Here is a 12788-nt window from a genome sequence, read left to right on the forward strand (position 1 = left end):
CTATTGAATATTCTCACTCTTTGATTGATCGGAGATAGCTTTGAAGATTGCCGTATCCAGGATTCACTAGATGAAGATCTTGATTGCCTGGTAGGGGGGCAGTGTTAGATCAAATTACAAGTGTAGTCCATTATTAGTGTCAACGTTTGGAACTAGTAAGTAGATCGAGTAAAAGTCTCCGATATGCAAGTCATAGATTGCGTGAAGGTTTCGCTGCTTCACATGTTGCATACAATCTGACATCTTCATCGTTAGCGTAAGTGATATATATATATATATGCTCACAACAGTTTAAGACTCACTTTGTGTCGATCAAGCCAAACTGAATAGTGAATTTTGAACGGTCAATGGGTGGTATAATCTGTTGTTTCATGAGGTGAAAATTTTCATCTTCTAACGAAGTGAGAAAGTCTTTGTCTTTCTAAAGTTTAAAATTATGTTGAGCTTGAACCTTGTCCCTTCGTACGATTCACTAGACAATCCGAAGGCTGATGCGGTCTGCTGACTGGCTTTGGTTCATTGATTGGCGTAGTAAATCTTTTGGCAGCCGTCAAATTCACTTTGGTTGATTTCTTAGCGTGGTGATCTGTTTGACAGATTTCAGTTCTTTTGCATATATATAGACCGCCTTCCCTCCATCCTTTTCGACTTTTTTTCTCTTTCTTCCTTGTAGGGCGATTGTGAATTCAACCCGCCATCCTTGGTTTCAGCGTCTTTAGCCGTTCAAACATTTTGTTCCTTTCATTGTATCATTACCTTTTGATTTCAGCGTCTTGGTCGTTCAAGCCTTCTCTTGTTTTTATTGGATCACCCGTTATGATTCGGTGACCTGTCCGCGCGCCATTTTCGCTCGAAGAGTAGGATCTTCTGCCTTGATCCGTGTCTCAAGTTCAAGTATTCTTATCCCTTCATTGGACCAAGGCTATCGACTCCGGATCATTTCCTGCTATTCTGATTGATCTCCCTTCGGGGAGATCAAAATGACGGACGGCAGTATTTGGTTGGTGTTCTTTAGTCTTGGCTAATGATCGGCTATAAGGATCATTTGGACCGCTGAGCCGGAACTCGAGGGGATTATCTGAAAAGGAGCAGGATGGTTAGCGTGAGGATATGGGCTGTTGTCAAACGAGGGGTTTCAATAGAATGAGCGGGATGCTTGCGCGGCTAAGGCGGGGGGGTCAAGAGGGATGGTGCCTTGAATCGATCAAGATGTTTCAGCGGCTATGGCGGGGAATCAAGCGGCCTGGTTGAAAAGACATTCGCCTAGGAAAAGGCTGCAGTTCTTCACCCTGCCGTTGCTGTCTTTTGACTTCGCTCCCTTCGGGGAGCGAGGAATGATAATGAACAGCATCGGGGGGTGAAAATCTGGCAGCCTTGACCCGTAACCCTGGCCCAAGCCAGTATCCCAGTACCTTTTGTGGCTGTCCTTTGACTTTGCTCCCTTCGGGGGGCGAGGGATGACAAAGAACAGAAACAAAAGGTCAAGGGATGCTGGCTTGGGCCAGAGTTGCGTTAGGTCGATTTCATCGTTCCTCTGGTTGGAATTTGCCAACTTCCAATCTTCCGGTTTCCTTCGGGGGATCGGGGTGAGGGAGTTACATTGGATAGCCTGGGGATTGATGAAGTTGACCCGTTAACTTGGGCCAAGTCCATCGCTGTCTGACATTCTCTATGATCTTCTAATCTGGTCATTCTCTTCGGGGAATGATTGGTGTAGGAGTCGCTAGAGGGTCGTTAGAAAGCGGTGGGCTTGGCCCGAGTTGCGTTAGGTTGATTTACTGATGATAGGTCTCAAAGATCTAGGTCCCAAAGGGAATATAACGTTCGATTTACATTGGCTAACAAGCTTTTGTATTCAGATTTTTTACAGTGTCACAATCTCCGCAACTATCAACCAGTATCCAACTCAATATGTCATATTTACAGTCCTTGGATCTCTTTCAACCTCTCTGGCCTCATGTCCCTATCGCATATGTCTTTTCTGCCCTTTCCAATTTCTCAATCATCATCTAAAAGATGGCCATTGCATTTGGGGGTGAAGAAACCCCTCCTGGCATATTCAATGGCATCGATGTTAGGAAGAAGGAATATCTATTTAGTTCGCGACAGGTACGAGACAAGGCCTCAAGATCAAATATTTCACCTGTGTGGGTAATAAGTTAGCAGGCATGATTGTTAAATTGGAAGGATTTCTAGTTGCGCGCCATCTCTTTATGTGACATACGAAATAAGGCGTATAAAAGCGAATGAAAATTGGATACAAATCAAGCTCAAAGAGAACTCCAAAATCCAGGTAAAAGACTTACCAATTGGCATTCCCCATCCTCCGAGCAAATACTCATGACAGCTAAGCTCTCCCTGCGTAGGATAAACCTCCCAGCTTATAGCATCGCCTGCCACAGCTGATATCCCACTATCCCATAACCACTCCAATAACTCGAAGCTAGGTTCGACGCCAGCATGTTCGGGGGTACTTTGGAATGCATATTCCTGTTTTTGAGAATCGGTGAAGCTATCCCATTCCGGAATTAGACCCATGCGGATAAAGAGAATATCACCACGTTGAGGGGTTATATTTTGATCGGCGAGAATCGCGACGAGCGTTTTGAACGGGATATTGTGAAGAGAAAAGTTGGTGTACTTGATGGGTGGAGATTGTTGGGCGCACCAGTGAGCGTAGTCGATTAAAATACCACGGCCTGGATGTAATTGTGAACGTTATGAAGATGCGAGATGAAACGGTGAAGTAGGAAATGTGAAGACAAACCAGCAATTCCTTCAGATGCCCAGTCTTGGAGCCCGATACGGTGATTCGATGTATCCATAATCTCATCTTTCGTAGTGCCGCCATAGAACACTCGGTCCTGTGATGTAGAGGGGTCGGAAGTATTTCGTGGCTGGGAGTAGTGACGAAAGCCATCCCATTGACTGCTTTGTTCTTGTGTTATAGGTCAGCCAATGCTTGTATGATATTCAAAATATGTAAAAGCTAAAATTGGGATTGAGAGCTGTAGTTTTATATGTCTTGTGGAGGTGTGACTTGATTTTGTCATGATCTCAACCGGCAGAACTCGAGGTAAATATACTAGGTAGCAACAAATCGTGGGTTTAACCTGCCTCTTTCAGATGGATGCTTGCCCATCATCTAATTGAGAATCTCAGAGCAAGAAATCTCCGATTGATAGATTTTCAAAGACACGCTAACGATATCAAACTAACAAGAAGCATTGCAATGACCTACGGGGATTCATATGATAGACATCATCAAAACATGCTCCGTATCAACTCCCGCCTGGTCCATTCAGTGGAATAATCTTATGTCCACATTTCTGTCGTCCAAATTGGGAATACTCCAATTTTGTCATGTCCCATCCGAGACCTACTCTTTTACCCGTCTTGATCTCTGAAGTTGCTGCCGAAGAGACTATTTCGGGTGTGAGAAGGGATAGGCGACCTATGGGGTTTGTCAGGTGATGGTCCAGAAAGGTGAAGAGATTCTTACCTATCCCTTCAAGAGTAGATCCAGGCTCCCCTATCCATACTCTTTTGGGGTTTGGTAATTTTGAGAAAGGGGTATCGTAGATTGAGGGGTCGTAACGCGGGGTAGTAGAATCCTTCTCGGTCATGGTAGGAATATCAGTAACCAATATCGCGTTTCTGGGAGTTTCTATCACTGAAAGAGGCCCTAGATCTTATCGTGAAGTTAAGAAAGAATCATACAATCTAAAACACAAAAGTTCCTCCGGTTGCTAAATATATTTATTGAATCTCTGGAGAACATCACGTGTGACATCCCCCACCCGTCCTACCTTCGGTAACTTGGTATAGTGATGTCCGCCAATCATCGTCCAAGTACGTGTTTGGGGTTTCATGCTTATCACAACGTCCGAAAAGTATGAGGAACATCCAGTGACAGATATAAAATCCTTCGGCTATGGCTTGCGCTATATTTCGAGTGAGAGGGTTATGGTACTTACTTGGGCATCAGTATAGAATGTTTTGCTTTGCCAATAAGGTTATTCATCGGGATCAAATTCTTCCGGCGAACTCCTTGATCTTTCTCTTGGTGTTACTTGGACATATTGAATAGCTGTTATGGAGCGAGTAATTCGCAAGAGGTGTGATATAGGTCATGGGCTCGCAGTCTATAGAGCACGGGTGTGCTCATATTTATGTTCTTGAAGTGTTTGGCAAGAAGAATTCAGTCGTGGACGGGTTGTGCGAGGGTCTAATAATGGGAAATCTTGAAATCATATGTACAAGTTCTACATACAATCAGCTAGTGCTGTGAAACCTCCAAAAAATGTTCACTCGAATCAAATGACGCTATTTCAGTAATGGATATTGACTTTTGATATAACTAACTCAGACGTCAAGTCTGGGAAAAACTACACTAAAAGTACCTCTGCAATTATTTTCGAAATACCAACGTTTAGTCAAAGAGCCTTTGTTATCATCCCGAGATCCAGCCCCGAGATCCATTCCCTGATTCTTTCATTGAAAGTTTGCTTTAGTCGCCAATTCAGAGTTTCCTTATCTTCCTTTCTAATAATTCCGTCCCCCGCCACCATCATTATCTAGATGCACGCCCAATTTCGAGCTATGGGCAAACTCTTCTGATGTGTAGTCTGGCACTTTGGGTTCAAGTATTCGCCTCATGAAACCCATTATTTTTGCCTATATGAATTCAGTTAGCATGGCCGAAAGGCTTTGATGAAAGGCATGGTCTTACGTGCCTTTAAGGTGTTGTTCTCACGTTTGTACTTCTCTACTCGTTCCTCAAAACCTAGGTTTACACCTACCAAATCCTCAAACGAAGCCACAACCTGAGTCACCAACTCAGTCAATTCCTTTGGATGCCTTTCTTGTTTAAGCTTTAACTCGCGAAGGCCCGAGATAATTTTGACTCTTTCTACATCCATGAGTTGCACCCAAAAATCATCAGGATTCTCGATATAACATGACATGCTGTCGCCGTATCTCTTAGCATAGATGTTGATATTTCCCAGCTGATGACGGAACGATTCGAGTATCTTCTCTTTATGTTCGAGCATCTTCTTTTCATGTTCGGGCCTCATTTGCTGGCGCTGATGGTACTCAGCTTCCCACATTTTACGATTATCCATCGTGAATTTAGAGAAGGGATGCACTGTAGGATTTCTTCGACAACCCGATGCAGAATTGTAAAGAAGGGAGCAGTAACAGCCGTTTGTTGAATATGATATTAATGGTTGTTACAATGGTTCTCCACCAGGCTGATATCTACGAAGACAGACAGATATGGAAGCTGACAGTATTTGAGTGTAACTCGTGTAACTTGATATTGTTTCTTGGGCTCTTCGGTGTCTGGGGAAAGTTTTGCGTAAACAAGATATTCTAATACATGTGTCTTTATGTAGTAAGTAAAATCACTGGTTTGTTGCTTGATATTTTGTAAAAAGAGTGCAAAGGGAGAAAGTTCAAAATAGTTGTGGGCATTTCTCGAAGTGTGTGTGAGCCAGTGGATACTTTGAATGACTGCAATAGGGTTGACCGAATCATGATTACACCACTTTCTATTATCGTATATGACTCGAAATCATGGTCAACTCAAAGCTTTTTCTTTTACAGATTAGATTGCCCTGAAATTTGTGGCACTTGAAGATTTATCACGGGTAGGCTATCGGTACATGAGACAGGACTGGCAGAAGCCCACAGATTTGTAAATACATAATTGGTGAATAAGGTGCTATTTTTTTTGATCACTGAATTCGGTTCCTGTGGCCGAAAATTCACGAGAAGTCATTCACATCTGCTCACAAGATTGTACTCACTCTGCGCATCTATGTTAAATTCCACAAATAAACACAAGGATACACCAGTATTTACAGATTCTTTATTCTCACAGCACAAAGTCCATAAATCACACTGTATTCAACCTTCAAGATGTTTACCCACTCTTCTATTCCTGCCATTACCATTAACGGCGAAGATCTATCACAGGCCTATGAGGCATCTTCCATTGCAAACGACACAAGCAGCCAAGAAGCTATCAAGGATGGACTTCACTCATGTCCCAACACGCTACAGGGTAATGCCCCGGTTGTGGCACCTACAAAGAAGCGCTGTGATGTTCTCAGAAAAGTCATAAGAGGCACATCAAAGGTAATCAAAGCCTTCACCAGTACGTATAATCTCCTCCACAAGATCTGGGATCAAAGAATAGGTGCTGATCTGCCTTTCAAAACTCCTGCAGGAGTTTAAGAATCATATCGCAGTGGTGCCAGCAAAGTCAGCAGAACGAGGGGAGATCATAGTATTGGTATCTTAGTGTGATGCCCCTTTACTATTATCCGAATTGTGAAAAATATGAAGATATGGCAGCTCAGTCCTAGTTGGGTGTTGACGTCTGAGGGTGTACAGGCAGGGCTTCAATCTTATCGGTCATTGGACATGAAGAAACGATTTTTTTCACAGCCTGATGAGATATAAATGGTGCCTTCAACTTGGAGAGGAGACAATATGGATCAGCGAGATCTTATGACTAGTAGAATAGCAGTTTCTGACTACCCATGACTGTTCACTTGTATCGTACAATTCATCATCCATGTACCGTTTTATGATTCTCTGAAACGTGTAATGGTCCCCGACTTCTCCAGATTTGCATCTTCATTATGGATACTGATTTTTCTCGCACGTCGAAAAATAATCCAACAATCTCAAAGAACTTCTGCCACTTCGTACTTCCATAACAACCCAAGTCGTTCGACGCAAGCCGTCCACCACGGCAAAGCTTTCTCGGAACTTTTCACGTCTCATCAGCACTATTATTCCTGCTTCATACTACACCAGATTCAACAGATGTAAATTCAACGCGCAGTCATCTCATACTTTCTGGCTGGGGAGCCTAGTACACCTGCTTTGTTGAATAACATAGTCCAAGATGCTTCTCAAGCAAGTATTGCTCGGCAAATCATTCGTCTTGATAATCTCTTGGTAGAGGCTCGAAGCTGTTAGTTTGGGGAATGGAACAAGTTCGGCTCTTTTCTGGGTATTGGTATGATAATTTAGTGCACAGATAGAGACTGGAATTGGCAGTGAGGTTAGCAAGTAATCTAGGGTTTAGACCAGAAGTCACTGCTTGATACCCTCTCCGTGTGAGTTCTGGAATTGAATAGTGCACGTTAGCTGAGAAGATAGGTACAGTGGGCGCGGTACTTGTGGGCTGGGATATATCTAGTTGGAGGAGTGGCAATCGATCTTGGGCAAAATTATGCATGCCTTTGATAGTTTTTAAACACACAGATGAAACTAAATCCAAACCTCACTAAGTAGAATCTTTTATCACAGTGAGTGCATCTTATTGTACCTTTGTATTGTCACTCAGTAGAAGGCTTGACTGGATTCTAGCGTTTCGCGATGAACAGTCACGACCCAGCCAATTTAGAGTCATAAATGATTCTTGAGAGCATTCATACCATGACTGAAAGTAAAATGAATCATCCGCAATTTCCTTTACCTTTTCCACAAAACCCTTCGCTTTCTCCCCACCCTCTCCTGTTCTACGACAAGATACAAAGAATCCAAGCACCGAACGTCACAAATTGCACAACTTGCACAAATTGAGATAACTTCCCGATTCAAGTCAACATAGTCGAACCAAGCACTGCCAGTTGTTACCAAGTATGATATGCCCTTAGTTAGGATAGAGGTTGTCGCTAATATATAAAAAAGATCCAGATAACCATTTACATATCTTCACCTCGTCGAATATTGAAGCTCAATACACACTTGAAACAATCTTCTCCCCGAGTGTTCTTGGTAAGATTTTCTCTTTGAGTTTTTTTCAGCTTATCTAATTGTTAATCCAGAACAACTTCGAAATGAAGACAAATCAGACCATCAGGACCTCTAAGGCAAAGGCATTGGATGAGAAGTCCAAAGAGATAAAAAGGTTGGTGGTGAAGGCATCGAAGCTTGAGGTGATGAAAAACAAGCAGGAGTCGGCACTTTCGCAAATCAAAAAAGAAAATGATGAAACAAAAGACGAAATCTCAAAACAACGGGCTGAAATTTCGGCTTTGCAGAAAGCAAAGGCCAATGGATGGGTTGAAGAAAAGTCTAATTAGGACCAAATAATGATATGGTAAGCTCATAGCAGCGATATAAGTCCATTTACTAACTACAAATAAGGAGATCCGACAACACCATTCCGTAGATACTATCACGGGTACTGGATGCTTGGGATGGGAGGGTTGACTCGTAACACAGAAAGAACTGCCTGACTTTTGGATATTTATTCTGCAATACCTAGTGTAATAGAAATTAAATCCACCATGTAAAATGCGATCCCATTGTGCAATCTTACGGTGCAACAATGACATGGTCTTTCAATGCTTTCTCGGGCATCCAACATCAACTGCTTTGATTCTAATTTATATTGAGTGAACCTATCACTGGCTCACTATCCAAATTCCAAAGTCCAAAGCTAAATTTGTATTCCAATACCACTCAAAAACTCAAGTCTCCGGTTCCTGTACTGACAAGATTGTCACCCAAGAGGGGCAAATTTCGATTCAAACAAGACTGATGCAACATCGTAAGTCAATTTGAGGATTAGAAAGGTTACTAAGATGAAGCCATTCGATATACTATACCCAATATAGTACGTAGGTAAGGCTTGAATTGGGGTGGAGTTCCTTATGATGAAGCTAGTTGGTTTGAGTCTGACCACTGCTGAATGAATTGCTCAAGTCCATCAATTTAACTTACATATACTTTGACAACTTCCTGAGTTCACAGGACAATGCTAAATAATATCTTAATTGTCGCTATGCGAAGACATAAAATTGCTCAAGAAGGTCTGAAAAGTCATACGAAGAGGCAGATAAAAGAAAATCATACCAGAAGCCTCCTGGATACGGCCCAAACAACGATGAGTATATAGCAGCTTTTGAAGGAGACAGGGAGTTTGATTGAACTTTGAATTCTTCACAGGAAGACACATACTCTCGAAATCTCAAAGATTTTTTGGTCAAGAAACATCGAGTTCTGATGAGGTCCATGGTGAGAATTGATGGCTTTGGTCCAAAAGCGACGGTATGGCAACTACTGCGGAAAATGGATGAGGCCTTGAATAATTATAAAGCACTCGTGTGGTCCTAAAACTACTAGGTACTAGTTGATAATGAAGCATCTTTTCGAGCAAAGAAATTCTGAAGCAAAAGAGTCGACAGAGCAGCTAAACCTTCAAAAGGAGAACTCGGGTTCTATCAATCTGCAACCAATTATCAGCTCTGATGATGCTCAAAACAATAACTTTGATTCTTCATGTTAACAGCCAGATATCACTCTTGAAGGAAAATTTCATGCAAAAAATTGGACTGGACGATATGTTTCGGGGGTGGCGGGCTATAGTTGACCAAACTCATGAGCTGCTACATTTTGCACAGCTTCGGTTTAACTTTGATAACCACTATATCAAAACATATACCCAGCATCCATTTTGCCCTAATTTCTTTGGCATTGAACAAATTTATACGCACCCAGATTCTTTACGAAGTCATGTGCGAGGTCTGTAAGTTGATTGAGATCTTGTGGTGTACACCCAGAGTCATTCGTACCTGCCATTTTTGTACTTTTGAACTCTCAATCTTTATTTTGATGTCGACCTTCCCTCCCAACACTTTTCACAACCCCATCAACTCATTCATCTAGATGCTCATCAAAAAAACCCTTTCTGGCAATTTATTCGGGTTACTTTACTTCGTTTTCTGGTGCCCTTTCCTCTCACCATTGTCACGCTCGTACAAACTTTGACAACTAAAGCATTCGAAGAAATCGCACAAACTTAAGCAAGTGAGTGGAATTTAGTGATCAGCAGCGAGTAATTGAAATCTGACCCCTTGAAATCGCAACTGGGATACTGTTACAAAGATTGGGGCTAAACAATTCGAAGAATAGCACAAACTCAGGCGTTCAAGGAGTTCATAGACGGGCAGCAGATAGTCCTGGCATTTCTACACGCTCTTCTTCTCTCAATCACCATTCTAAAACGTTTCGGAAGCAATCACTTCATTCTGAGATAACTCTCGGAGCCCTGGGACTTGAAGATCCTAGAATTTACGCAGCGAATCATCCTTGAACGATTTTATACTAGCATCCTATTTGCAGCCACAGTTCTCCATTTGGCACAAGCACCGAAACTCAAAGCATTCAAAGAATAGAAGAAGCCTGGGCCCTCGGAGACCTCGAAGACCTCGAAGATAGACGGCGGACAATCCTCAAACAATTCTATACTTCAGTCTCCTCTTCGACCAGATTGGCTTGATTCAACTACTTCTCAATCGCGCAATGTCGAGCATCGAAAAACAAATCAACGATGAACGCCGCGTCGCACATCTGCTGTGTGCAGCAATCGATTCGCAACTGGAACTCGAGAAAGCCACGGAAAAATTGATTAAAAATGTGTATAAAGATTTGAAAAGAATGGAAGCTGCTGGTTGCTCAAGTGAAGATTGGATCACAATGTTTGACACGGCACAGCAATTAGTTGATACTTTGGGAATGTTGACTGTTGATGAGAGGCGCATATCCATGATTGAGAAGAGAAAGGTGATTGTCGAAGCCGAGAAAGAATTCATGAATGGAAGACAGCCGGAGGAAGATATTGAAGAGTACCTCGAAGTATTATTGAAGGAGATACATCCCAATTTGGATCAGATTAGGGCTGCGGCTAGATTAGAGGAAGAGGAACTACACGATTTGTTTGGGTTGTCAAAGCAAACCGCCAAACCTCATAAGCTTACGTTTGATGGAAAAATGAAAAAGACAACTGTTGATGAAGGGGAAGATATGGTAAAGAGAAAAAATAAGAAGAATAAGAAGAGGGGCAAGAGAGGGTATGAGAGAAAGGCAGGAGCCTATGGTCTCTCGACGAACAATTGAGGGATCAACGAACCCTATCCTCTCATTTCATACTATGAAAGTGAATAAGATTGATGTTCCACATATTGAAAGAGGCGGATGATTTTGAGCCAATGCTTGAAAGGTTTCTCGATTACACCTACATTGGATGGATGCTTGAGTAACTTTATGCTTTCGAGTTCTGCAAAGCTGCAGCTATATATTGGACTCATGTGTCATTCGCTGGAAAGTGTTAAGCTTATTTTCGTGTCAAGTCTATGATACTTATATACTGTGTACGAACAATGTAGCGTCAATTGTGAGGAGAGTAGGAGTTTTAAGATCATAATTGGTAAGTTCTGGGAGAGCTATCATGACTTAGCATGGGTGTATTTGCTAGAGATGCTTTATCTGTACGGTGGTGCGAATTCTTTCCACACTACAATATTCTTGGTGCCTTCGGAGGATGTTTATTTGCACAGGCGCTTGTACTCTATTCAAGTCTAGCAATTTGAGTCCAATTCAATTGCATTGCGTGTGATCATTTTTATTGTCAATATATATTTCCAGTGGTGTCAATGTTGAGCATCACTCACATTGTGGTGTTATTTTCATCAATTCACTAAAATCAAACCACTTTATGAGTCAACCGAGTATCCCTATTCATAGGAGCTCCTAATCAACTTAAACTCCTTGCTTTCCTTCTACATATGAACCGCGACAGCAAATACTTCGGTTTTTATCAATTTAATCGATTAAAGTACAGAACCTAAGATCAAGAAATCTTTCATCAACTTGATTCATCATGAAGCCGAATCACACGACATCTACCACCAATGCGCCATTTGTCGATCTCGGACTTCTCATGGACATCAATCATCAAATTGAAGCCCAAAGACCAGAAGAAAGGTACAGAGATTATAGAATGCGCGTAGAACACATAGATAGCATGATTCCGCCTATCACTAGCTCTGAGAAACAAACCGTGGCTACACTCGAGGGATCGGAAGACGATAGACTGTCTTCTGAGACACTGTCTGATACGGAAGAAACACCAGAGATCATTCCAGAAACTCGAGCTGAAACTAAGAAGAGGAGACGCCAGGAACTCCTGGATAATTATGATGCGGAATCGTACGAGCTGGCCGTGGATGGTCTTCTTGAGAGTCAGATTAGACACTACGCGGTGCTGCAGCGATATGAATTGGTTCCTACGCAAGCAAAAGAAGATACAAATAATAAGGAGCATACTTGGAGTGAGAATAGTGAAGGTTTGAATTCATTCAAACTTGTGTTTCACTGGTCTTTCACTAACGCTTGGTCTCTAATCACTAGAATCAGACCCTGTGCCAAGACATGGTGATTCTCTTTCCAATCTACCCAGTTCACAATTCTCGATTAAGAGCAAAATTCCTAAATTGTTCCATGGCGAGAATAATGTGAGCGCAATTGGGTAAGTCGTTGCTGGCACTACAAGTCCATTCATACGAATGTTATAAGGAGATCTCGCTAATAATCATGTAGAAAGAGTGGGTCTGGCGTCACAAAGAAAGGTCACGTTGCCAAGAAACGGGCAATTATCAGTAAGTAGTACACGGAGCATTCGAGAAGTTGCCAGTTGCTAATCAACTTTCAAGACAAGAAGGATATGATCGAGTTGATGTTTAAGGGAATGGAGCATTGTTCCGGAGCTTAGTTTGAGAAAAGCATGCATGGAGGTCTAGATGGGGATCTAATGTGGGTTCTTGCAACTTCGAAGGTACAAATCAGGATTTTGGAATTCGAAGGCAGAACAACAATTGGCGTGAGAGTTGGCGGTATATTCTTAAGCGGGCGACTTAAATTTCATCAGTCACATCGCCAGGTATAATAACCGAGTTAGTAGTCATCAGTACAAGAAGCAG

At 42.2% G+C, this 12788-nt stretch overlaps 5 protein-coding genes across 5 annotated transcripts; 3 read left to right on the plus strand and 2 right to left on the minus strand.

Annotated features, from left to right (window-relative positions):
• Positions 1 to 1883: 1883 nt before the first annotated feature.
• On the minus strand, positions 1884 to 3251 carry EAE98_011700 (uncharacterized protein; the record flags this gene model as incomplete). The annotated part of the gene is made up of 4 exons (XM_038959323.1): positions 1884 to 2143; positions 2307 to 2699; positions 2768 to 2938; positions 3242 to 3251. 4 exons carry the CDS (start codon positions 3249 to 3251, stop codon positions 2010 to 2012), a joined length of 708 nt encoding a protein of 235 aa, XP_038804381.1. The 3' UTR covers positions 1884 to 2009.
• Positions 3252 to 4642: 1391 nt separating this feature from the next.
• Positions 4643 to 5126, minus strand: EAE98_011701 (uncharacterized protein; the record flags this gene model as incomplete). Its single annotated transcript, XM_038959324.1, has 2 exons — positions 4643 to 4677; positions 4733 to 5126. The coding sequence occupies 2 exons, from the start codon at positions 5124 to 5126 to the stop codon at positions 4643 to 4645; spliced, it is 429 nt and encodes a 142-aa protein (XP_038804382.1).
• Positions 5127 to 5925: 799 nt separating this feature from the next.
• Positions 5926 to 6243, plus strand: EAE98_011702 (uncharacterized protein; the record flags this gene model as incomplete). The annotated part of the gene is made up of 1 exon (XM_038959325.1): positions 5926 to 6243. The coding sequence occupies one exon, from the start codon at positions 5926 to 5928 to the stop codon at positions 6241 to 6243; it is 318 nt and encodes a 105-aa protein (XP_038804383.1).
• Positions 6244 to 10332: 4089 nt separating this feature from the next.
• EAE98_011703 (uncharacterized protein) lies at positions 10333 to 10926 on the plus strand (the record flags this gene model as incomplete). The annotated part of the gene is made up of 1 exon (XM_038959326.1): positions 10333 to 10926. The coding sequence occupies one exon, from the start codon at positions 10333 to 10335 to the stop codon at positions 10924 to 10926; it is 594 nt and encodes a 197-aa protein (XP_038804384.1).
• A 763-nt stretch (positions 10927 to 11689) lies between these two features.
• Positions 11690 to 12580, plus strand: EAE98_011704 (uncharacterized protein; the record flags this gene model as incomplete). Its single annotated transcript, XM_038959327.1, has 4 exons — positions 11690 to 12155; positions 12220 to 12337; positions 12409 to 12467; positions 12522 to 12580. 4 exons carry the CDS (start codon positions 11690 to 11692, stop codon positions 12578 to 12580), a joined length of 702 nt encoding a protein of 233 aa, XP_038804385.1.
• Positions 12581 to 12788: the final 208 nt, after the last annotated feature.

The sequence above is a fragment of the Botrytis deweyae genome (assembly GCF_014898535.1).
Source record: "Botrytis deweyae strain B1 chromosome Unknown BDEW_051, whole genome shotgun sequence".
NCBI classification, from domain to species: Eukaryota; Fungi; Ascomycota; class Leotiomycetes; order Helotiales; family Sclerotiniaceae; genus Botrytis; species Botrytis deweyae.